The sequence below is a fragment of the Equus quagga genome, chromosome 8 (assembly GCF_021613505.1).
Source record: "Equus quagga isolate Etosha38 chromosome 8, UCLA_HA_Equagga_1.0, whole genome shotgun sequence".
Lineage (NCBI taxonomy): Eukaryota > Metazoa > Chordata > Mammalia > Perissodactyla > Equidae > Equus > Equus quagga.
Window position 1 is genome coordinate 17892965 of NC_060274.1, and position 25040 is coordinate 17918004.

General features: G+C 44.6%; 1 protein-coding gene across 7 annotated transcripts in view; it reads right to left on the reverse strand.

Moving 5' to 3' along the window:
* Positions 1–6094: 6094 nt before the first annotated feature.
* SASH1 (SAM and SH3 domain containing 1) overlaps positions 6095–25040 on the reverse strand; it is a 299791-nt gene continuing 280845 nt past the window's right edge. For all 7 annotated transcript variants that reach the window (XM_046670365.1, XM_046670367.1, XM_046670364.1 and 4 more), the window contains 6 exons: positions 24707–24916; positions 23764–23914; positions 19230–19343; positions 12487–13607; positions 10645–10776; positions 6095–9503 (listed from right to left, as the gene is read on the reverse strand). In XM_046670365.1, the coding sequence (XP_046526321.1) occupies positions 9240–9503; positions 10645–10776; positions 12487–13607; positions 19230–19343; positions 23764–23914; positions 24707–24916 (1992 nt within the window). In that variant the 3' untranslated portion in view covers positions 6095–9239. The remainder of the gene's footprint in view (positions 9504–10644; positions 10777–12486; positions 13608–19229; positions 19344–23763; positions 23915–24706; positions 24917–25040) is intronic.

The following is a 25040-nucleotide window of genomic DNA, read 5'->3' on the forward strand; positions in this document are numbered from 1 at the left end:
CGAGCAGAGCCCTGCAGGAGGAGGGCCGGAGGAAGTCAGTCACTCAGATTTTCTGGGGAAGATTATTCCAGCTTGAGGAAAACCCTGTTCAAAGGCATGAAGCGTGAGCCTGGTTTGAGGACCAACGAGAAAGCTTGTCCGGCTGAATGAGAGAGCCGGCTGGGGGAGACCACACAGGACACAGGAGCCGAGGACGTGGAACCTGGTGGGCCCTTGCAAAGAGCTTGTCCTGCATTCTGAAAGAACTGGGAAGCCCCTGAGGGTTTGGAGCAGAGCAGTGGCATGGTCTGCCTTATGTTCTTACAGGGCCTGCTCAGGCTGCCATAGTCAAATACAAGAGATGGAGCTCGAATAACATTTATTTTCTCGGTTCTGGAGACTGGAAAGTCCAAGGTCAAGGTCTGGCAGGGTTTGGTTCCTCATGAAGACCCTTTCCTGGCTTGTAGAGGACAGCCTTCTCCCTGTGTCCTCACTGGGTGCAGAGAGAGGAGACTCTGGGTCTTTCTCTTCTTCTAAGGGCACTGATCCCACGGTGGGGGCTCCACCCTCATAACCTTGTCTAATCCTGATTACCTCCCGAAGGCCCCGCCTCCTAATATCATCACATGGGGTTAGGGCTTCAGCAGATGAAATTGGGGGACACATTCAGTCCAGAGCAAAGTCACTCTGGCTGCTGTGTGAGCTGGGGGGCAAGAACGGGAGCAGGGAAACCAGGAGGTTCTGGAAACATCCAGGCGAGAGGTGAGTGTGGCTGTGGCTCGGACCAGTGCAGTAGCAGTGGAGGTGTTGAGAAGGGGTCAGCTTCTGGAGAGGCGTTGAAAGTAAAGACAACAGGGTTTCCTGACCAAATGTGAAGTGTGAGAGGAAAAAGAAGTCAAGGATGACTAAGGGTTTTGAACTGAATGACTGGAAGGTGCCGTTAATGGAGATGGGAAACTGAGGTGGGTGGACCCCAGGTTTGAGGGGAAGAGCAGACATTCCATTTGGGAGGTGTTAAGTTTAACATCGCTATTTGTGAAGAGAATTGAATGTGCAGAATTCGGGGACTTCAGGGGAGCTTTGTAGCTGGAGGCAGTTATCATACCGTAAAGAGCGTGGATTTTAGGGTCAGACAGACTTGTGTTCAAAACTCAGTCCAGTTACTTCCTGGCTGTGTCGGCCTGGAAAAGTGTCTTAACTTCTCTGAACCCTGTGATTCGGGACATGTTTATTCAGCACCCGCACGTGTCAGGCACTGTTCTGGGAGCTGGGAACACAGGAATAAAGAAAACAAAGTCCCTGCTCTCACGGACTTTATGCTCTGATAAAACAGGGGTAATAATAAATGACCACTTGGAGTTGATTGAACGAATAAAGGGTGGACATTGCCTCAAGCGCTCAATATAACGCTTTGTCCAGTAAGCAGCTGATTCCATTACCCTATCCTCGCTTTCAACCCTTCGGAGGACAGTGTCACGTGTTTGGATGGACCAATGAGGGACCAGAGGACGTTTTGATTGACAGCCCTCCCATTCTACGGAAACTGAGGGACTGACTCCATGAGAATAGAATGTGGAATGTTCTTACAGAAATTATAGAACGATATGTTGCCTCCACCGCAAAATACAGCCTCTGATTTTTAGTCTTTGGCTTTATTCTGGAGCCCAGATGCTGAACGCAGCACAATGACGAAAAGTGAGCTGGTGCCGGAGGAGGCGTGGTTGGTCTAACAAGCAATAGCTGAGGCAGTGTCTTAACATGCAATTTTGTCTCGTAAGAAGCATCTCGTGAAAAGCGTTACATTTCTTCTTAAGTGATAGATATTTGGGATTGCTTGTTTAAGCGGGCTCTTTGAGGTGACAAGTAAATCACGATGGAGACAAGAGACTCTGGGATGGAAGTCTGAGGTTCCTGAACTTTCAGAGGGTGAGGAGAGGGACTGAGAGGCAGCAGGTGTAGAGACGGGGAGGGCAGGAGGGGCGAGGCAAAAGCTCCGGAAGAAGGTCGAGGCAGGGATGGGCAGGAGGAGGTCAGAGGGGGCGCCGTGGGCACTGGACTTAGCAATCAGGACCTTCCTTCCATCAGTGGCCTTGGGTGCATCCAGGGAGCAGTCGTCGGGGAACTTATGGAGGAAAAGGGAGAAGAGACAGTGAAAGCAGGAAAAATGTTCAAGATTTTTGTCTGAAAACCAAGAGAGAGAGGGATTATCTGGACCAGGGAAATGTGGAGCTGAGAGAGAATTTTTAAAGTGAGAAATGGTTAACACTGTTCTGGTTGGTGGATCTTCACAGGCAAAACCAACAAAGGGCTCTGGCCCATGAGCAAGAAAAGGAATTTTGGGGAAGAACTCCAGGTCCCCTGCTGCAAGGGCTTCAGTCTGGGACTCCTTCCAAAGGCGCGCTGCCTGGGACAGCTCTAACAAAAGAATCCGTTTCTAGATCAATATGGTCTAGAATGGATCTGCCCGAGGATACATCTTTCCAGTGCTCCTTGCCCATCTCTTCTTTTGTAAATGCCCTTCTTCCACTCCATACATAAGAAAAGCATAATCTTAATAGGTTGTAAAAATATCTGGGGCTCCAAACAGTTAGGCGAACTTGAAATAACTGGTGTGCAACATCTTCTATAATCAAGGTGCCCCACAGGAGCTCCCACCCCCGCCATCCATCTGATGAGAGACATTTCCAATATCACTTTAATTTTTACCCTTTATCATTACTTATCAAAAATTGTGATGTATCTGTATATTGATAAATTGATTAATAATAATCATGATAAGGATAACTAAACCCAGGTTTTTTTTTTTTTTTACAACTAGAGCCTAATGATCAAAAGGAATGAAATTAAACTTTAATTCATAAACATTTTTATTACAAAGAAATGATAGGATGATCAAAAAGACACTCTCACCCATTGAAATATATTGTGTCAGGATGAAATGTATGGAGGAAGTAGGATGGATGTAGGATATCAAGGAGACAAGGAGAGTAAAATTTTTAAATTGTTCTTGTGTGCGTTCCGTGGACGATGGTAGGTGCCTTGGTATTTATTTTCCACTGGATATATTTTGTAAAGTAACACTGCAGTTTTATGTTAAAACGCAAATATTCCCAGTAAGCTGGAAACGTAGTCTTGCGATTATTTGAACTTCTGCATCAAAAATTTTGGAGGACAACTTTGAAATGTGCAAGGGACTCCTTAGGTTTTGAATATTATTTGGGGCGTACATGAGCAAAGATATTTGACGGCCCTGGCACAAGGGACAGGAAGCCCTCGGCGCCTGAGCCCCTGAGATTCCTGGGCTCTGTGGGTACCACCATTGGCACAGTTCAGTTCCAACCCTGACACATACCTGCCTTTCAGCTCCAGAGCCCAGCTCCAGGGAAAGGGGGACTGAATGGCCTGGAGGGGGCTGGGGGACATCATCACCAAAGTTGGCACCAAGATCTCTTGAAATGTGGGGGGTGCAGTTCTCCCAAGGGAAATGCCACATGCTTATCCAAAAAAGGGGAATTGGGGCCGACCTGGAAAGCATAGCACCAGCTTGCTGCAAACATGTTCCAGGGGAAGCTACAGAGATGTGAAGGAGTAGGTGATGGCTGGGGTGGAGGTCCCCGGACAGGATCCTGAGCTCAGGCAGAAGGATCAGACGGAGGAGGGACACTGCTTTTGTCCCGGCAGGAGCGAGGAGGAAAGACTGGGTGAGGATGATGGGGGTTTGTAAGTGGACTGAAAGAAGGTCCAGAGAGGAGGCCCACCCAATGGATGGTTTCCAATTTTTCTATGAGGTGAGGAAGAAATGATCCACTCAGGATGAGGGCCAGGAGAATCAGGCGTTTGGGGACGCTGGAGATGATACTTTCTCAATTGTTTTCTTATACTTTTCAAGACTTTGTGTTTTTAAGAGTCTAATGCTCTTAACATGTCAGCATATGGTTATAATCCATATAACGGCCTCTGCTGGCCTTTTCTCCCCATGGACTGGGTCAGTTTTCCCTCTGGTGCCCACAGCCCTTTGTACACATCTCTCTTAGGGCTCTGAACATACTCATTACCCAAGTGTTAGGATGAGTGGGGATGGTGGGAAATTCCAGGCAGATCAGTCTTAACTATGCTGGTTCCCACACATATCCTGGGGTTCTTCCATATTGGACTCAAACTTGGTTTGATTAGGACCTTCAGGTGTTTTTGTTAAAGTCTAGAAGTGACAGCTAGTCTCTTTTCAGAGCGTTCCTCTCTGAGGAAGTGTCGGAGGGGCACTGTATGAGGATTTGGAATAATGTTGCCCACAATCCCCTGATGAGCAGTCCAGTCTGACATCTCAGGGAGCATTCCTCCTCTCCTGAGGCCCTGTCTGTCTCAGACACTCACACACTCTCAAAGGAAGTACTGTGTACGTCGTTTCCTCCGAATGGGTCCTCATAGCTCAGAGAAAGAAAGTCATCATTCTAAGGACTCCAGGATGAGTTGTGTGGTTGAAGAACGATTACCATCCTTCTCTCTTCTCCTTTCCCTAATCGAATTAATGTTCTTTATAACTTCTAAGTGAATGCAACATCAGAATCCATGTATGAAGCGAGGTTAGAACAAACACCAAGAATCCAGTCAAGATTTCTTAGGAATTACGAAGTATCTTCTCAAAAACATTATGCTGAGTGAAAGAAGCCAGACAAAAAAGACCAAATAACATTTGGTTCCGTTTATGTGAAATGCCCCAAACAGACAAATCCATAAAGACAGGACAGACATTAGTCGTTGCAGGGACTGGGGGAGTGACTGTTTAATGGGATGGGGTCTCCTTTTGGGGTGATGGAAATGTTCTGGAACTAGATAGAGGTGACGGTTGAACAACATTGTGTGTGTACTAAATACCACTGAATTGTTCATGTTAAAATGGTTAATTTTATGTCATGTAATTTTCACCTCAATTTTTAAAACAAAAAATAAATAACAACAACAAACAGAAAGAAGCATCTTCTTTGAACTAATGAGTCTTGGGAGTCAGCTTGAGATAAGTAAGGTTTGAGGTTTATGGTTAGTTCTTCAAAATAATGCAGCACTTCAGATGAATCCCCACTCCCTAAGAATATACGAAATATCCCCATTTACAAAACAGACTGGGGAAGTGGGGAGTAAGACAATGATTTAAAAACAAAACCTATCGTGGTAAAGTTTCCTTTAATGAAATCCACCAGCAGATTTAAAATACTCTATCTATCAAAATTTAAAATACACATAACTTTAACAGAGCACCTGCTAAGTGATATAGGTATAAGGATATTCATAACAGCTTTTTTTAAACAGCAAAAAAACTGTCTTTTTAAGAGAGTACTGGTTAAATAAATTATCTGCATCATAGAATACTATGCAGCCTTTAAAAGAATGGAAGGGTACTGACATCAAAAGGTCTCTAAGATATATTAAATTTAAAAGCAGGGTGAAGAAATGTGGAAAATAGGCTATCATTCCAGTATGGAGAAATACATGCAGCTCTATTTGTAAATACAAACAGTATTTCTGAAAAGATACGCAAACACTGGATATCTTACTTACCTGTAGTGAGCAAAATTGGTGGCTGGGAGGAAAGAAGAGGGTGATATTTTGGCTTGTCTCAAGTGCATGCATTATCTACTCAACGTTTTTATATTACACACACACTCCCTCCTAATCAAAAACGTGTTTTTATTTCAATTGTGGTACACCAGTGTTGAAAAAGGATTTTTGCCAAGTTGATTAATTTCTAGAATATCCCAACCTAGATTTTTCTTCTCTCTCAATGGAAGACTTGGGTTCCGTACCATTTAACTGCATAATGTCAGGCAAGTCCACCACCTACATGGACTCAGAATCCTCATTTGAAAACGATGGGCTTAGACTAGAGATGACCTCCAAAAAATCTCTTTCTGGTCTAGGACGCTATGATTATATGACTTGATTATGCAACAAACTGGCGGAGAAATCTGAGCGTGGGTCAGATAGCGAGTCTTGGGGATGCGGCAGAAGTAACTGTATGCAACTACTATTTTTACAATATATTTCATTCCTAAAGCACATTTTATAAGTTCTCTTTCATTTCCACCCCATCTTTGAAATACCAAAGAACAAGAGAGGCATATTCAACTAAAGAAATTTATTTACTTTTTTTCTAGGTACACAGATGACATACTTATAGACAAGTTTTGATACATAGGAAAACCCTTCTGTCCACTTTTTGCTAAATGAATCATCACAATAATTTTTACAATTCTTAAAACAATACACAGCTTTCTTGGGCTGAAGCAATCGCAAGAACATATTGGTACTGGTATATTACAGCTACTTACAATGTTTAAGAACAGCAATGGAGAAAAATAAGTTATTTAAATATTGATTTCATATACAGAAAGTGCAATGCTGTTAGTTGTTATATAACTTGCTTGACAGTTTCTTGTTTTCTCTATCAATTTATAATCAAGATAACTTGGACTCAGACTACTATATATTTTTTCTTCCCGAAAGTAATACAGTACACACATGCAGCATTGACTTGGTGAACTGACTTCTTTTGCTGCAATTATGAAAGCAAACTTTGCTATGTCAGAAACTGATTTGCAATAGACTAGTAATTTCCAATTTCACCTATACCTGGGTTCAGGACAGAGAAAAGGCCTCTGACTAGGGAAAGGCCATGAAAATCTACCTGCTTCTTGGTTATCTGGGAATGTAAATAGTGGCTGGGCCTGGCTGCGTTTCCTCGTAGACAGCTTCAAAGTAAAAATTACACACAGCAGGTGTGTGGCTACCTGAGCTGAACTGCCTTCCAGGTTTCTTTTGTGCTTTCCAAAGACAACAGTTTTCACCATTCCAGAACATTCTGTACCAAGTGCAACTGATTAAAACTGGATATTGCTCAAGCCTGCCACCTGTCTGTCTTCTAGCATCCCCAGGCGGCCCCAAACCACCTCAGTCAAATGTCACACACAAACATTCAGGCTTTTCTAGGATCAATTAAACGTTTAAAGCAAAAGAAGACCAAACAAATACTAAAGATAAAAAAAAAAAAGATTAAAGAAAAGCACAATAAAGTAAAAACTACCTCAGACCCCTCAGATTAGGGAGACCTTCCGATGGAAAATTACTCACGGTCCCTGAATTTGCTTTTTGTATGCGAAGGCAATGATTTCCAAAGCAGAGTGACAAAAATACGGTTTGGCATCCTCAAACGCTCATACTCAGAAAATTCCCTTTTCTGGTGCCACTTTCACTGAAATGAAAATCTTACACTGAAAATGAACTAATGCTTGGAAATTCACAGAAGATTTCCCCTTCTCCTCTCTTACCTATTACATGACTCTTGTGTGGTCTTTTTGCTCAGCTTAAACCATGAGCGGTCTCTCCGAAGGCGACGCTGCGGGACTGTAGAAGCAGGATGAGGTGCCCAATTTACAGCACCCCTCTTACCACAGCACCCGAAACACATTCCAGCGATGCAGTTATATGAGAAACCTGCAGCCTTGTTACAGTCCAAAAGGGCTGCTATGCTCACAGGAATGTCACAACACGAGATGACCAGAACGGGCTGTTTTTAAGAGTTCAACAGAAATTTGGCAGCTTCAGTTTTTTATTCTATATTGCTACAACTTCTTCACATGGCATCTTATAGAAGGTGACTATTACAGAAGAAACATATATTATCTTAAAAAATGCCTACCAAAGCATGAAAAAATATATCACCTGAGAATATCCTCTTCCTCAGAAACATGGATCCAGGTCTAGAAAGCAAATGCTAAAATGGCTTTGTAATGAATGAAATCACTTTTTTTTTTTCCTGAGGGACATCACTTGTTTTAGTGAGCAGATGAAATAGTACAGAACTTTTAATCAAGCCTTTGGGTTCAAATTGTTTCTATTGTAATGATCACAACCAATGCTTAAAATAGTGCTTCTGATAAGAATGTAAAGGACAATCATTTGGTAAGCTATGGAAACCTACACAGCTTAGTTATCTAAATTTCTGCTTGCTAGAAAATTTGCTGAAATCAGTTGGAAAACAATTGAAAATATGCAACTACTTAATGCATGGCTACTGTGGTTTGGCTCTGAAATGAACCTTTATTTGAATTAAAAGAATTCTCTAAACAAGAAAAGAAGGAAAGCAATATCTTATTTATAAAACTGAAGACAAACCCTTTAAAAACATCTTAGAAATGATTTCCCTTTTTAAAAACATCTTTTCTGAAATATTCAACCTTACAATGACTTTTCGCAAAGGGGGCCTGTTAGATGATGACTGAGTTTTGGAATGGATGTGGTCAAGATCCCAAGTCAATACTGCCACACAGTGACCAACACGATAAGAATACTAAACGGATTAAAATGAAAGGTAGTGGCTATAAAAACACACACACACACACACACACACACACACACACACACTTTCATACAAACACACATGATATCTTTATGAATTTCAGATAGCTTTTTACTGGATTTGTGGTTAGTTTAAAAACTGAAAGCCAAGGTGAAATTTGTCGGATAAACACCCCTACGAAGTAAGCCATGTTAGAATGAGACCATTAGAAAAGCCCATTTTTGCTGAAAACATCCCAGATATGTTAGCTGGCAGTCTAAGCTGGAAATTTGGAATGATGGTTTCAGGGTAGTGAACATTAGTTAGATAACTGCTCAAAAGCTTATATTAAGGCAAATAAAAGCTGATTGCTAGAAAGCAATTAATAAAATGTCTCTCATTTATCTAAAGGAGAATAGGACTTCCGTTTTCTAGTGCAGCCAGGTTTTCTTACTTTTGAACAAATGAACATGGTCAATAGTGTACAAGAGCTCCCGAGTCTATTACTTTGGCCTAGCTAAAGCCCGTCTGGCCCTCGGGTATCCTGCCGGGTGACAGAAGGGCAAGGGCATCGTGAGAAACGGACAGGCTGCCCCTCCCTCTGCTCCCAGCCCTCTCCCAGCGCACCAGGACAGACCAGAGGCACAGCATTCGTGGCAAGTTGGCTTCTTGGTTCTTTTGTGTTCTGAAAATAAAACTAAGTGCTTGTCTTTTCTTTGGGGGTCAAAGAGAACCACACCAGTTTCCTCGAGGGGGTTTTTCCGGAGAAGAGAGGGTCGTCAGTCCTGTGCCAAGGTTTCGTGCTGTGTGGCCACAAACGGGGCCTTTCTCCAGGATCTGGTCTGCAGGTCCAGAGGAGGAGGAATTGCATCCGCGTCGTAAGCACAGTGAAAGGGCGGCTCTTGTCCTGTCAGGTCCATTACGGGTCTGGCTACATGGCCTCGGGGCCCGGTGGCAGTTTGAAGAGTCTGGCCGCGGACACGAGCTTGCTTATGTGTCTCTCCTCTGTGATGCCGGCCTCCTGAAGACAACTGTGGGACAGAGAAGGCACTTGGCCCAGTGTGCTGAACCCCGCTTCAGTGAGGGCGCTGGTGTACATGGGCAGCCCGATGGAAACCAGCCAATCCGACACGGACGAAACGCACCCAGGAGAGAGGGGTTTCCTACAGATTTCTGTGAGTCCACCACTTGGGATCTGGATAAAGAAAGAGAGCAATTTTATCAAGCCTTAACACGTGCCATTGGGGGGGCTCCTTCTCACATGCCTGAAAGGAACACTGCTGAAATATCACCCTCCTAGGCTCTCAGAGAGCGATAATGCCATGAGACATCAAAGACCACGACTGGCATTGAGAATTCTTTCTGGACTTCTCAAAGGGGAGACAAGAAGTGTGTGAGGTTCCAGAAGGCAGTTGGAATGAGATCGAACCCCAATTATGTGCCCAAGTCTCCAGACTGTAAGTATTTATATTTCTGGCTATTTTGTCTCATGGTGATATGCTTTTCAATGAAAGGTGATTAAAGAGACAAATTTGTGAACTAGTGTGAAAAGTAAGATGTTCAATGGGTAGGGTTTTTATAAAGTAGATTTTCCACTGTATTTTGAGTCTACATTAACAACTAGAAAATTAAACACTTAATCAATATAGTCATAAAGAATTTAAAACACAATACTATCAAGTGTTGGCCCGGGCAGTGAAATGGACAGACACTTGACTTCCGGGAAGGTCAAGGGCTATACCTTTCAGAAAAGTAATTTACTAACAAATGTGCAAATCTTTGAGATTTTGTGCAGTCTCGTTGGAGCAAACCCTCTTGAAGGAATGCATCCTTCGAAATTAACCTTGACGTCTACAAAGATGTATCGACAAGGATGTTCTTTACTATATCATTTAAAATAAAAAATTGGACAAAAATCTAAATGTTTCAGCAGAGGCTTGGCTAAACGAGGCCACACTGACCTTCTAGAACACTTTGAAATATCAGTAATACAAAAGAATTTGCAGTAACAGAGAAATAGATTCATGATCTGATCACTGAAAATAATCAGGTTTCAAAACTGTACATTAACTATTGTATGTGTGTAGAGAAATGACTAGAAGGAGTTTTAAACATTTTTTTGTAGTGCTGGGATTATGGATAATTTTTTTTCTTTCCAAAACTGTATTTTTAAAACTTTGTAGGCTGAATATGTTTTATCTTCCCCCCGGGTGTCTCCTTTCTACAGCTATACGAGCCCTGGGCTACTCAGTGGTCGCCAGCATGCTCTTCGTTAAGCTCTGTAACTAAATGGGCTTCAAAAAGCTGAGCAAGGGCCCGAAGCGCAGGCTGCTCACCGCCATGCGGTGCTGCTTCCGAAGCAGCTTCACGCGGATCTGGTCCATGTTGGCGGCGACGTCCCTGGCGGGCTGCTCTAAGTCCTCTGCGTATCTCTGTACCAGGGCTTCGGGAATCCCACAGCGGCCATGCTGCGAGGGCGGACAGAAATGTGTTATCAAGGGTGGCAAGGATCTTTTTCTGTTTCCAAACACAGCAAATGTAAGGCAGGGTAAGACACTTAACTACTAGAAAACAACACCAAAAGTTTTCACTGGAAGTGAATATTTTCTTTATAATCAGGATGGATGATTTAGAGAGAATACTTTTACATCTTTATCTTTCAGGGAGTGACGAACTCCAGGAAAATGTTTTGAAACATAATTAAAGCAGGACACAAGCATCTTATATTTTGGGGGCCAATTCCCTCATCTCGGTGTACCTTAGCATTTTGCAAAATGTTAGGGAAGAGTCTCCTCAATTGCAGGGAATGGTGAACTTCTGCTGTCCAGACAGTCTGCTGTTTGTGCCTCACCTATGAAGAGCTGCGCCACCACACCACCATGCCAGCGTTTACTGTAGCGTTCTCACGAGCTGGCCCTGGTGCTCTAGTGGTTAAGATTCAGCGCTCTCAATGCCGGGGCCTGGGGTCTGTTTCCCATCAGGGACCCACACACTGTGGCAGGTGCATGTGGCTGTGATGCTGAAAGCTATGCCACTGGGGTTTCAAATACCAGCAGGGTCACCCATGGTGGACACGTTTCAGCAGAGTTTCCAGACTAAGACAGACTAGGAAGAAGGACCTGGCCACCCACTTTTGAAAAAACTGGCCATGAAAACCCTATGAATAGCAGCAGAGCAGTGTCTGACACAGCAGTGGAAGGGGAGAGGACGGCACAGAAAGACTGGGCAGGGTTCCGCTCTGCTGGACACGGGCGCCAGCAGGTGGATTGACTTAAAGTCACTAACAACAACAAAGAGTCCTCACTATCTTCCATTCAAAGGACTTTATTTAGTAAATACTGAGGAGGAGATCTTATTGTCAGGCAATTATAAGGCATTGGTGGTCATAAGAATTTCAGAAAAAGGACTCCCAGGAATGCGTTATAACGAAGCATGCATTTCCATGAGTGACATATGGGGCTTCATTGATTATCATTTATTTGTCTTCAAAGTCATTTTGCTATTGGTAGATCTCTTTTTTTCAAATGAGAAATGAGTTTTCATTATAGATCTCAATGGTTTTGGTACAATGGGATTTTTATATAATCTTTCCCCCCCGTTACCCATACAGATAATTGTGCAATACGATTATTACATTTGAACAGGGTCCTACAATTTTCAAAGTACGTTCACCTTTATTTTATTTGCTCCTAATAATACGGCTAAGAGGTAGTTATGCAGGCTATTATTCATTTTCCATTTTCCATTGGGGAAATGAAATAGGGATTTCTTAAAGTCTAAAAACACACAAGCTAAAACATGGAAACTGGAACTCGAGCGTGTCCTGTCCACTCAACCATCCTTTCAGGACCCAGTTCTAGTACTGAGAGCGCTCCCTGCAAAACACAGCTGTCAAAAATTAAGAACAAAACAAGCAAAACAAAAGGAGAGAAAAGAAAAGAAAGGAAAATTCCGAGGCTGTATTTGCATTTAATCTGGACACTGTGCTCCCCGTTCACTCCAGCGCTCAGCACCCGGTGGCAGAGGCCCTGCTGTGGGGCATCTGTGCTCTCACGGTGAGATTGCACGCCCCCCCAACCACCACCGGGCTGGCCTCCTGGGGAAGCTGTGGTCTTCCTCTCCCTGGCTGCCTGACATACAAGCAGAGGCCTGGGAAGCGAGGCCAGGGCCGTTGATACCTTATCAGAATAGGGCTCCTCGGTGAGATCGATGCCTTCGGCTCGTAGCTTGTTTTCGGTGAGCATCTCCAGATCGAGTCCCCGAGAACAGGAGATCTTCCTGGACAGAGCTGGGCCCAGCTTCACGCCGTGCTCCTGGAGGCTCGTGCTCTCTGGGAGCTCTGAGAGCCATGGTGGTGGCCTCGCACTCAAGGGGCTGCCAGGCTCCTGCCCTGAGGGAGGCCTAGAAGCCTGAGGAGAGTGACAGTCGCTAGGGCCGCTGGGGCTGCCCTTTTTAAGCGGCAGGCACGGGGCCTCGGGACCAGGAGGGACAAGGTGGAGGCCGTTGGAGAGGCGCTCTCTGCTCTTCTTGGCAGGAACAGGTGGAGGCTGTGCAGGATTTCGTGCCTGCGTCCTTGTCTCTGGGCCCCTCTGCTCAGCATCAGTGCCTTCTTTGGTGCCCATGGGGTGACAGGTTCCTTCAAACTCTAGTCCCTTTCTGTGACCCTCAAGAGGCGTCCTTGTTAAACTGTGTTTAACTCCGGGAGGGTGAGCATCGTAGTTTTTGGGCAAACATGGAGGAGGGGACGTGCCACGTGAAGAGGCTGCTATCGAGCCCTCTGGTTTCTTAGTAGTCACTTTCTGAGGTTCAGAAAATCTCTTGCTTTGGGTCAGTAGCAATGCATTGTCAACAGCAGAAGCTCGCTCAGGGCTTGGAACCTTTGTGATGGACGAGGCTGTCTTTTGTGGCACTTCCGGTACAATCTGAGGGGAGGGTTTTGTCACCTCGCCAGGCACATCCTTGCCAGCATCAGGCTCTCCTTGCAGGTCATCCAGGGAATGGGATCGGGGCCAGGTGTCCACAGTCTGGGAGCCCTCCAGGGTCTCAAAGCTCCGACAGATGGAAACGGGGAGGCTTCTGCGGTTTTTATTCAAACCAGTCACAGACGGTTGGCCACAGCGCTTGGAGGGGTGGGGGGTGAGACCGCTGCCCAGCCTGCCGTCCTCCCGCTGCTTCAGCGCGTCCGCCGACTTCATCAGAGGCAAGGTTGGGTAGTTGCCCAGCTGGTTCCTGCCGAAAGACTTCAAGCTGGACTCGGCTGATGACTTGGCAGAGAGAAGGCCGCTTTTCCGAGTCTTGCCTATGAGACAAGGAAATATTTTACAATCACATCTGAAAAAGCCAATCAGTCAGATTGATGTATAAAGGTGTGCTGACATAAGTGAAATCTCCAACTTCCCTACCCCATTGTTGAATCATACTACGGACATAAAATCATCATTTAAGACGTTGGGCGACAGAGGGCTATTATGGTCCATTTTTGTTTTTAGAAAGCATTCTCAGTCTTATTAAAGGACTCATGGCTGCTGAAATTAATTGAGTTATGTGAAAAGAAATATGCTGTGTCAGGCAGTAAAGTAAATCTAGGCCCAGTGTCCGTTCCCAGCCGTAGTAAGGGCGGAAGACGGGTGATCATGCATACTCCATTTGGAAACCACACTGATGGGATTTCTGTTGAGAGAGTACAATTTCCTAAGGTCTTGGTTGAAAACGGGAGGTGGGCTGAATTCCTGGACAGGTTCTAGAAATGGTGGCCCTAAGGTGCACTGGTGACCAGCGAATGCTCCCACTGCACCTTCCTCTTCACGGTTTGTCCACGTGCGTGAGGTACATGCATCCTAGAAACAGTCAACCAACCTTGGTATAAATAAGCAAACAAGCTTAAGTGAGCATTTTGCCTGCGACAATCTATAAAATACTGACATGGTTCTAATTCCCAGTGAAGCAAACGCCCTGATCACAATAACCTGTCTGACTGATGACTGAAGTATCAACCAGATATAATCTACTTATCTGAAAATGGTTGATTGCTATTAATCGCTACTGCTTGATGAGCTTTACTGAAAATTTACTATCTATGCATCACGCGCTGTGCTAAATGCTTAGTTTTCATCAATACTTTTAAGGTACACAGGCTATAATTACTGTCCTTTGTTACATTTTTGGTAAATACCGTGTTTGGTGTGTGCTTTGACACTGGGCTCAGGGGAATACTCCGGATGATAAAGCAAAGGGGTCAAATGATCTTAGCACTCCAGGCCTACAGAAAAAGACAAAAATCTTAAACCCGCATCAGGTTTGAAAGGTGCAAAGAAATGGCTGGCTCAATTCTCCAGAAAGCTACTATCCTGTAACTTAAGGTTCTCTTCCTGGTCTGTTGTTTCAGTAAACATTGCTAATAAATATTTTAATTTAGAATTTGGGCATCTCCCCATTAAGCAAGCTCACCCTTTCAATAAGAGAGCAGCAAGGAGAAATCAGGTGGTTGGGAGGGGAAGATGAGGTGTAGACAGAGCCCACTCTAAGAAGGAAATGGAGACTTTTGGGTAAATGAAAGACATTCTCTGGTAAAATCTCTATGTGTGTGCTGTATAAATGAGGGGAAAGGAACAAAAATAAAAAGCTTGCGACACTGTGACATCATCATAAGTGGTTTGGCCATTATCAGTAGACAGAAAACCAAATTCCTCCCATGATTTCACAGCTGTCTACCAAGCTTGCTATAATTTCAAACTGATCATATTAAACGTATCATGTCAAGCATAATGCCAGACACTAAGCCCAACAGATAAGAACAGGAGCCTCCTCAGTCAGACATTTTGTTAATGACCCCATCCTTTTTGATAAGACACAAATCAGCAACTGAAGTATTCTACATTTGGCAAAGCAGAGCATGGTCAAATGACACCTGTCTTCCCATAAGTATAATAATGTGAGGCCTCAGACCCCGGCCACCTGTATGTTAGTAACATGCTAACATTATTAGGCATTATTAGGAATTATTTCATTGTTGCATGGAGATCATTAGCCCAGTGTTACTACTGAATATACTGACCATGGTCCCATTTTTCAGTAATAAAAAAATCATCACAGAGAAAATGGGATATACCCAGGTACGAGGGAAATACCTCTTCAGAATGCATATCACGTTAAACCTACAGTTTAAAAATCAGTTAAAATGGAAAATTCTTAAAACTCTTTTAGAATAAATTTTAGAAATACGGCTTTCCTTCTCTTGAACTCTCAGTATAAACTATACATATAAATTGCATGTTCGCACTCTGCTTCTATTGGAAAGATCCCTGAATTCACCCTGAGGTGGAAGGATGGTTGGTCAGCAGCTTCTGTCTAGTCCCTCAGCAGGCACACCTCCATTCTCTTGAGCATTAAGAGGTCTGCTGGTGATGTCTGTAAAATCGTTACCAACCCACAGCAGTTTGGAGGAGAATTAATTTACCGAAAATGTTTGGATGTGGAAAGGTTATTAGCAGAAAGAAAAGCCTTCAGGATTTTGATGTTTCCTGGAACCGAGGAGTCCTGTGCTCCGGGTGGGTTTTGCATCCCATCTTGACCCAGGCTCTCTTAACATCGGGATGTGGGGAGAACCATGATCTTCCCAAATTGATACAACGCTTTAAGTGGCAGAGCTCATGGGTCAAATCTTGAGGTCTCCAAAATGCTCATCAGAATTGGGATTAGGGGAAAGTGAGCAAGGCGCCCGGGGGCACACTTGGAGGAAGTGCTCACTCTCAGCCACGCACGTGCAGTTGGTACCCGAGAGGGAGCGCCTCCTTCATGTCTGCACCCTGCCCGCTCACCCGCATCACTCTAGTCCTGGTTTTGGTGCTCACAATGGCTCTCAACCTATTTTTTAAATCATGATCTAGAGTAAGAAAGACATTGACATCATCACCCATTACACACAGACACAACTGCACACAGACACAAGTGCAACAAAGGTCACAAGTCACAACTCTGATCTTCCCTTTGGAATGCACCCTGATTTTTTCTATTCAATCTCACAAAACTGTTCATGACCCTCTAAATTGATTTCACAACCCACTAACAACCTGCAATCTAGAGTTTAAAAAGCTTGGCTTTAGTAGGCACTCAATAAATATTTTAACACATGCACTACTCGATGGGATTCCAATGGCAGCTAAAAACTCGACCCTTGGCATTTTTCATGACGGTCTTCAAGTGTTCGACAGATTTAGGGGAACCTTTACTACAGTTTCTAATCTTGCTATAATGGGAGTTTTGGAATCACAACAGGAAACCACAGAGCCCCCCCTGGGAGCATTAAGTGCACTTGACCCCCTTCCACTTAAGACTCCTCTTCTGTCTGAGACGGGAGTTTCTGCAATTTCCTATTGATGGCTTCCCGACAGCTAGGACAGCGGGGCCACAAACAAGACGTGCAGCCCTCCCTCAGCAATGGCTCTGTGCTCAGCCTGCGCGGCGGAGGTGGTCAAGACACCGCTTCTTTTGTGACCCTGATGGATGCTGTACATGGTAAATTGTTTTCCTTACAGATCAAATAGTTCCCAACACTCAAATGCTGGTTTTTCCTGCATAAAGAAAAGGACATAGGAGACACACAATTTAGGTTTTACAGCTGCAGGTATTTCAGAGGGCATTTATTCCCCTCACACAGCGGCCAGGAGGAACAGAGAGGGAGGCTAACCAGAGACCAGAATGGTGGAGAGGTTGGAAAGGAAAAGGTTATCAGTAGTTCATACAGTAAGAGAATTGTCCTTTTTCAGAAAATTGTATTTTGAAATCAGAAATTTTCAAGAGTGTCCTTCTTAATGAAGCTTCATTTATAAAAGAGATCAAGACTGAAGGGTGGGGGTGGCTTGAGGTCAAGCCCAGGCAGGTCCCCACCCCCTCCGTGACCACCATGCCTCACGCCACCCAGGCCCCCCATGGCCCCTGGGACATGCCGGACTCCCGGGGTCGAAGGTAAAACCATGGCTCTGGGCAATATGAGTTCCTGAAGCAGAAGTTACGAATTTCACAAGGAGCACCGGCTCCTTCAACCACACCTTGCATTTATTTCTCCACTCAATAAAAATACTTTCCTAGTGAGAAGGAGAACAGAATCCCGCAGCTTGGTTTAATATTTGAACAGACAAAGGTGGGGACACATTCTTAACTGTTAAGCGGACAGAGCAGAAAAGACAAAAAAAGGAAAAAAAGTCAAGTCTATTTTCAGAACATCTTGCTTTTAAAGCACTTTTAGTTTGTTTGAACGGTGGACTGGCAATTTCACATCTTTGTTGCATATTTTTACGCTGCTTTTCAAAGTGAAATTTATGGCTGATCCCGTTGTTCCAAAATCTGTTCACTGGATGCCTTCTATGTGTACAACTATGGAGGCTATAAATAAACCACTGATTTGAACTGACTTCATCATCCGCAGTGGACATGGGACACACATTCCAACTAATGGCAGAAATACTTTATTTTCCCAAAACTTCCAGTAACTAGACCATGGATAGGGCTGGGCCAGTGACGTGGAAGTTTGGGGACCATAACTCTGAGCCCTAGTCATGCGCTTTGAGGGAGAACGAAGGAAGCACCATATTATATGTGGGGAGTTACACTGTGTCTAGCTAGTGTGAAGTTTGCAGATTCTTTTAAAACAAAAATGTAATATTTTAAGATTTATTCATATACCCTTTATTTATTCAGAGATCTAGCTTCCACAAAAATGAAGCAACGACTGTTTGGATAAAGTCAGCCTTTCACTTTCTTTTAATATGGATTTAGATATTTTTGTACCATCGTCTTTGACAGACCACGGCCCGAATCTATCTTTTCATCGAAAGAGTCACTCTGCAACTGTGATCCCCAAGCTAATGAGCCTGCCTGCCTCCCTGGGCAGTGTCGGAACGCCGAGGGCTGCCCCTGCTCAGCTCACTGTCTCAGAGAAGAGAAACTGGGTGAGGGATGAGGATGGTACTGAAGGACTGAACCTTCGGGCCCTGGCTTTGCATATTCTTAGTGGAGCTCCTCAAAATGCTCCTCATATGGAGACGAGAGCTGCCTGAACGGCAGTCCTAACCACTGGCACCGTCTTACTCCTCAGAATAAATAAGCCAGTAAGTCAGCAAAGAGAGGCCTTCGATGGGAGGTGTTGCCTTTTTTCTCGTTAAAAATCCGTACACCTATTTTAATCTAATCCATGGTTTTTGAAGGTACTAATTATAACAAGTACAAACTAAACCCCTCTTTAAAGTTCTGCTAAGCTCAGAGAGCCGTGGCTGATGTGTGTCGACACTAAGTAGTTTGGAGTATGGACTTGAAAATGCTTATGGTATTCAAAAGTACCTAATTCGTAGTCAGCTAGGTATTAATATATTATTAACTTTGTTTAATTCTCAGAACAATCTATGAAAGAGAAACTCGCATTACTATTTCACAGGTAAGGGGGCTCAGAGGCATGAAGGAATTTGACCAAAGTCTTCAGCTATGCCCTGGTCAGGGTTCAAACCCATGTGTCTTCACCCTAAACCCCACAGCTCCGGTCATGATCCACCCTGGGGGCTAAGACTCTAAGAGTTTCAGGACGATAGAAGGTTTAGGGTTCCCTTCTTTGACACACAAGTTTGGTCTTAAACTCTCCGTTTCTGTGCTAAGTAGGATGGAAAAATAACTGATGAGAAGACTGCTGTGAACTCATTTCTCAAAAACCTCAGTTGCTTAGCTTCTTGAGAGATGTTCATGCTTCCTACGGACCTTAATTAAGCACCAATAATCCTGGAAAAACTCCTCTCCCTATTGCCAGTATTCCACAAAGCAATGGCTCAGCAAAGGCTGAGGAGAAACATGGTCATTAGCCAAAGCACAGACGTCCAGAAATGGCCCAGTGGCTTGCACGTTAAGATGCGTTCATGAGGGTCTGTGCTGACATTACCGTTTTCCAGGTTCTCACTGCTTTCATAGCATCCTGAGTCTCGCGGAGAGCATCCACTCAGGCCCTGGCTGTCCACGAGCAGCTTCTCCTGGGATCCGGACTGGTCGCTGTTACCTGGAGAAGGTGGGGACACAGCATGGAATCAACAGGGGAATGTAAAGAGGTTTCAAGGTCAAGCAGGATCCAATGATTCAGCCTTATTTATCACCATACATTTCTACGCCTTGGACTTTGGGAAGAGAACGAATCATTTTCAAGTAGATGAGATCAAAATGAACACGTGAGATCAGAATATTTTTCTTTTCAAATTAAGTATCACATAAAGATCAACTTGGAGAGAGAGCGCACACTGGGAATCATCGATGCCTTCTAAGTTACCCAGAGAATGACTCTGGCCTCAGGCCAACAAGGGAGAGGAGAAATTCAGAGCATTGTGTCAACAGTGGGGGAAGAGCAATCGTAGTCCTTTCTGAGGGACAGTACCATCCAGTGGAAGCAAAAAGGGAATAATTGCCCTTTTCACACAGAGGTATTGGGTCGCATGCTTCTTAGAGAGCTATGATTTGTGCTTCAAGTTACTTGTCACCAGCTGTCCAAATTTGGGAGCTAACAGAAAAGCGTCAAATGAAATATCAAATTTTATTAGCATTTAGGAGCACTCTTAGCCCTTGGGGACACATGCTCCCTCTTGTATTATCTCATTAGGAGGAAGGCCAGCAAAAAAGAACAAGGACCCACAAACCCATGAGGGGCCAGGGGCAAATCCTTTTGTTTCTGTCCTATGGAGCATGTTAGCAGGTTTCTTTCCTTTTTGCCTCCTCCCTTTGTCTTGGGGCAGCATTTCTAGTCCTCTCATGCAAAGGGAAGACATGGAAAGCTCAGGAAGCCCTCTCATGTGGACAGTAAATAATGAATACTCTTAAGTGGATGACTGACAGTGGAATGTCCTCATTCTAAGGAACCCTTTTAAAGAGAACATCAATGTTGAGTGAAAATCTGCCTACAGTAAGCCACGTAGAAAATCACGGGGGCCTTCACCACCCAGCAGTGTCATTCTGCATGTCCTATAGAGGACTCGTGTGGCCCTACATGGGATTGAGGTTACATGAAGAACATCTTTGTGTTATTATGCAGAGTAAATGCTTGGTCACATGAAATGGAAGTGAAGAAAATATTTTCTCCATAAAATAACTAGTTGCACAATAATGGCTTTAAGTTATTTTCCTTTCTCTTCAATTCCTCTTCCCCCACCATATACACAAAGAAGAAAGAAATCGATACGCCAGAAATCTGATGCCTTTTCTCAGGTCATTCAAAAAAAACTGCGGGAAAGCAGAGGGCTGCCCTTCCACATATGTGCCAGCTGTTTCTACTGTCCACTCACCACTTCCTGTTTGTATTCTCACATGGAATGCATTTCACAAGACAAATCATGACAGAGTAAGTTCTTAAATTAGAACCCCAAATTAACAAGTGCTATTTTTAAGATGATTAATGAAAATTTAACTAATTGGAAGCACAAGGGCAAATCCTCCCCCAACCCATGCACAAAACGTGGAACATTCTAGAATGATGTCCTCATTGTGTGGAAGAGTCTGTGGATTTGGAGTGGCCTTTGTTCTAGCCTAGCATGTTATTTAGGAAAATGATACTTAACAAAATGAGGGCTTTGAGCTATCAGTTACAACCCGGGAGGAGGAACTGATGTGGCTTGGCCTTGGCGAGACAGTTCAGCGTGCCACTGCGGCCAAAACAGACTCCAAAGTGCTGACCAATGGGAACGAAAGAGAAAACTTGTCCCCTGCTGCTGCACGAAAACACAGACTGTGTCTGCATCTTTGGGGATGCTAGTCTCACCAGATGCGGCAGGGTACCGGAAGTCATTATGGGGAGGGAAGGGGTCCCTTGCGTTGCCTGAAGACCGAGGTTCAATTTATAGAATCATGAGGCACATGTCCAGGGGTAGAGCTACTTTCTTCCCAGAAAGTCCAATCAGTAGCTACTAAGCAGGAACCCAACTATCAAGTTTAGCAAGATCCCCTAAAACGAAAGCTGGTGTTTCCTAAGTAAGTTGCTCTCCTTCATTAGGGAGAACGAAGAGGTGGGGTACCCCCCTTAGATGGACTGCACCTTCAAGGCCACAGCCTCTCCCTGCACTTATCAGCATTAATGCCAAGTATAAAGGACAAGAAGGAAGGCAAGCGAGAACCATGAAAATCCTCACAGTCAAGTAAGAGTGGAGGACCGTGACGTGGGGCTGAAACCCCATTTGGGCATGACCCGAATTTGGGCCTGAAGGGACTCTGCTTGGGCCAGAGCTCTCCCCTACCCCATCTCAATATACATGCACACAGACACATATGGAGGAAGAACATGCTAAGACATTCATGAGATCCATGAACATCAAAAGGTGCTTGCGTGCGAGGATGCGCCATGTTCTGGAGAACAGTTACCGCGGGAAGGAAGGAGGGAAGGGAAAGCGCTTCCTGGACAGCGGGCCTTTCAATGAGCTTCTAACATTTATTTCTTCAAAAACTTAGGATTGAAGCAAATGTGGCAAAATAGTAACTTTAGTTGGATTTCGGAAGTGGACATGTGGTTTCTTTCATTTTTCTCTGTACTTTTCTCAACAATTGAAATCACTGCTGATGAAAATTCTTACAAAAATTATCTTCTTAAAAGAGAGCTTTTAATTGGCACACCTGGGACAGTGGGTTTGGGATCAGCGTAAGGAATGCTATCGGACAATTAGAGTCCTTTCGCAATGGAACCCGGTATGACGGCTGGCACTGCCCATGCACGGATGCAGTGAGAACGGCTGCGGGGCCCGACTGCCACGCCAGGCTGCAATGTGCTTCTTGCTCCTGTGGGAGGCTGGCTACAAAGCTTATGAGATCTCTAAGATCTCAATAGATCTCCGCATCTGTCTAGTGTATAGAAATTGAGTTTGACAGAAATCGATTGCATTCCCATAAGTTATCAGTCACTTAGAAAGAGGACTTCTCAAACACAATGAATTTAACTGCCTTTAATGTGAAATCTTATAATCCTAGGATAAGTCTGGGCCCAGACTCTTGGCACTAATTGGCACCCCTGAGGCCTCAAAGCCCTTGTTTTAGAACCAATGAAAGGAAGAACTGGTTCACATATTAGGTGTATTCTAAACAGGGGCACAGCGTGGATTCGAAATGGGATTCATGAAGCAGCAAAGAGCACTCCTTCGACTTCTGAGTGAGCATCTTGATAGGCAAAGATTCCCTCCTACAAAATAGCCCTGGGGAAAATCGCAGGACGTGACCCCAGGAGGGACAAGGAGTCTGAGTCAATGTCCATGACAAGACACTACGCACAGATCTGGGCTGATACTGGGAGTAAGCTTTGCTCCTCCCACATTCTGAATGCCAAAGGAAACGTAAGGGAGAGTGTACAGACCAGCTGTTCTCAGCGGCTGAGGAAGAGTAAATGAGCTGCTGTAGAGAACAGACGTGGCCCAGGAGACCAGACGATTTAACATTAACTGATGTTAATATAGCTGGTTGGCCACGCCAGGCACAGGGCCAGGCTCTTTAACACACAGCCTGGCCACAGATCCCCAAGGCGTCTCTGCGGGGACTTACATACTAAAGAGACTTGGTATCAAAGTGATATTAACTACGAAACACAATTCCCTCTGAATCTATCCCTGAAGGCAGTGCGCGTACCTAGGGTTCATCTATCCGATAGCGCGTGGTCCTCTATCTTATCAGTTAATTTATAGGGAGTATCTATTAAGCAGAAATGACTTTAACTGTACTGAGACACTTGTTTCCATGTCTCTTGGGCCTGATACATTCAATAATGTATAATTTTCTTTTTCCACCATTAACCAGGGTTTTGGTGTGTCTTTTAGCAATAGAAATGCTATTAGCGACTGATATCTCTGAAGCAGAGCCCTTGAAAGAAAATGCATTTGAATTCAATAACTGGAAAAGATACTCCCTTTACAATGGATAATTTCAGGAATATTTTCAATGTCAGACTGAAGAATAAAGAGCAAGATAAGACTGGGTTAATGGAGCAAAGGATACGGTGTATTCAAATAGACTGCATAAAAGCCGTGAGCTCACTGACTTCTGTTCACGGGCTGTAAAAACGAGCTATCCTTTAGGCTGGGAATTCACAATGCAGAATTCTCTGTCTACCTATTTACTTCAGACATTTCCTCCTTCTTTAATGGAAGCTGATGAATTTCACTTATTCATTAACCAATTTATTCAAGAAGAAAACACTCTTTGCATCCTCTCAGAGATAATTAACCCCTGGCTGGGCAAGATACTTGCAGTTTTGTGCCCAGTATCCTAAAGACCTGCTGAAGGTTGTTGAATACCCCAACAGGACCGAAGGTGGCACTTACTGTGTTTCTTAAGAAAACTGCAATTCAACTCTCCCTGACTCCAGGGACCTACGCACATGCTGGCAGCTTAGGGGAGGCCTCCTGGGGACCTAAGAATGTGGCTGATCTGACGACAAACACTTGTGGACAGGAGAGACTTACTGTCATATTCCTGTAACAGCTCCACCGCTGTCAAGAGAACAGCTCTGTGTTCTGGGTCCCTGATATTTAACTCATCCAAGTCCTCTTCCTCCAGGAGCTTAAACGTGTCCAAATCTTCATAGCCATTGAACAGGAAAGTGGGCATGTGCTCCTGTGAGGGAAAGAAGTGAGTTGGCAGGCCCAGCCATACGATACGTGACCGACAACCAGCCTCAAACCCCTAAACTCATTTTCCACAGTCATTTTTATACTAATTGGAAGATTAGTAAGTATCGCTTGTAATCTACTCTGTACCTTTCAGTCCTACAGCTTCGCTGGCAGGCAGGGCAGTTCATTAAGAAGACGTACACTGCAGGCTGAGAGGGACTGTACTGGCCTGCATTTTAATTGTGCCCTTGCTAGGAGGTGATGCCTTTAACGCCGCACAACACACAGAGGAGGAGACTCTTCTTTCATTTACAAACTATTGAAATCCAACTCAGAAAAGGCCTGTGACTTCCTCAGGAGCCAGAGGGCTTTGCAAGGAGGAGACAGATCTACCCCTGCAGCCCCACCCCACGAGACGCTGGGAGTAATGGTGGAGAGGGGAGAGGGCGAATCCTCATGGCCTCTGTGCAGCCGAGTGAGCAGGGCGCCGTGGGTTTGTGCTTACAGCCCTTCCTGGTAGTGGCTCAAAGCTCACAGCTCTTTGAAAGCTGCTCTAGGGGCAAGTAGCCAGTTTTGACCTGAGGGTTTTGCTATCACCCACAGCAGAGGTCAACGGGAACGTTAGAATATTGCTAACTATTTGGGTAGAATAATGGATACTCATCACAGTAATGGACTGCCCTTGTTGGATGACATAAACCAGCCCTGACCCTTTCCCGAGGGGCCTCGCTTGCTTAGCTGAGGAGGAGGAGAGGACAGGTGGAGTAACGTGTGCCCAGCACAGGACGGGACTGACCTTCAGGTTGATCCGGTCAAGGAGGTCCTCCACGGACTTGGGCTGCGGTGGTCTTCCTTTCCTCCTCCTCCGGGTGGGGCGCTTCGGCTTCTCCTCCTCTTCATTGAGCACGTCCACGTAGATGAATTTGAACGTGCCCACCTTGTTGTTAAGGAGGCCCATCCAGGTGCCCATGGGTGGTTTGCTGATTATATCGATGATGTCTCCTTTCTGCAGCCCAGCAAACAAAGATCTTTCCATTAGGTACATTTCTACACGTGAAGCATGGATCAATCAGATGTGTTAATCATGCAGATGTGAAAACACTATGAGGGCCAGAATCAGGGTCCTACAA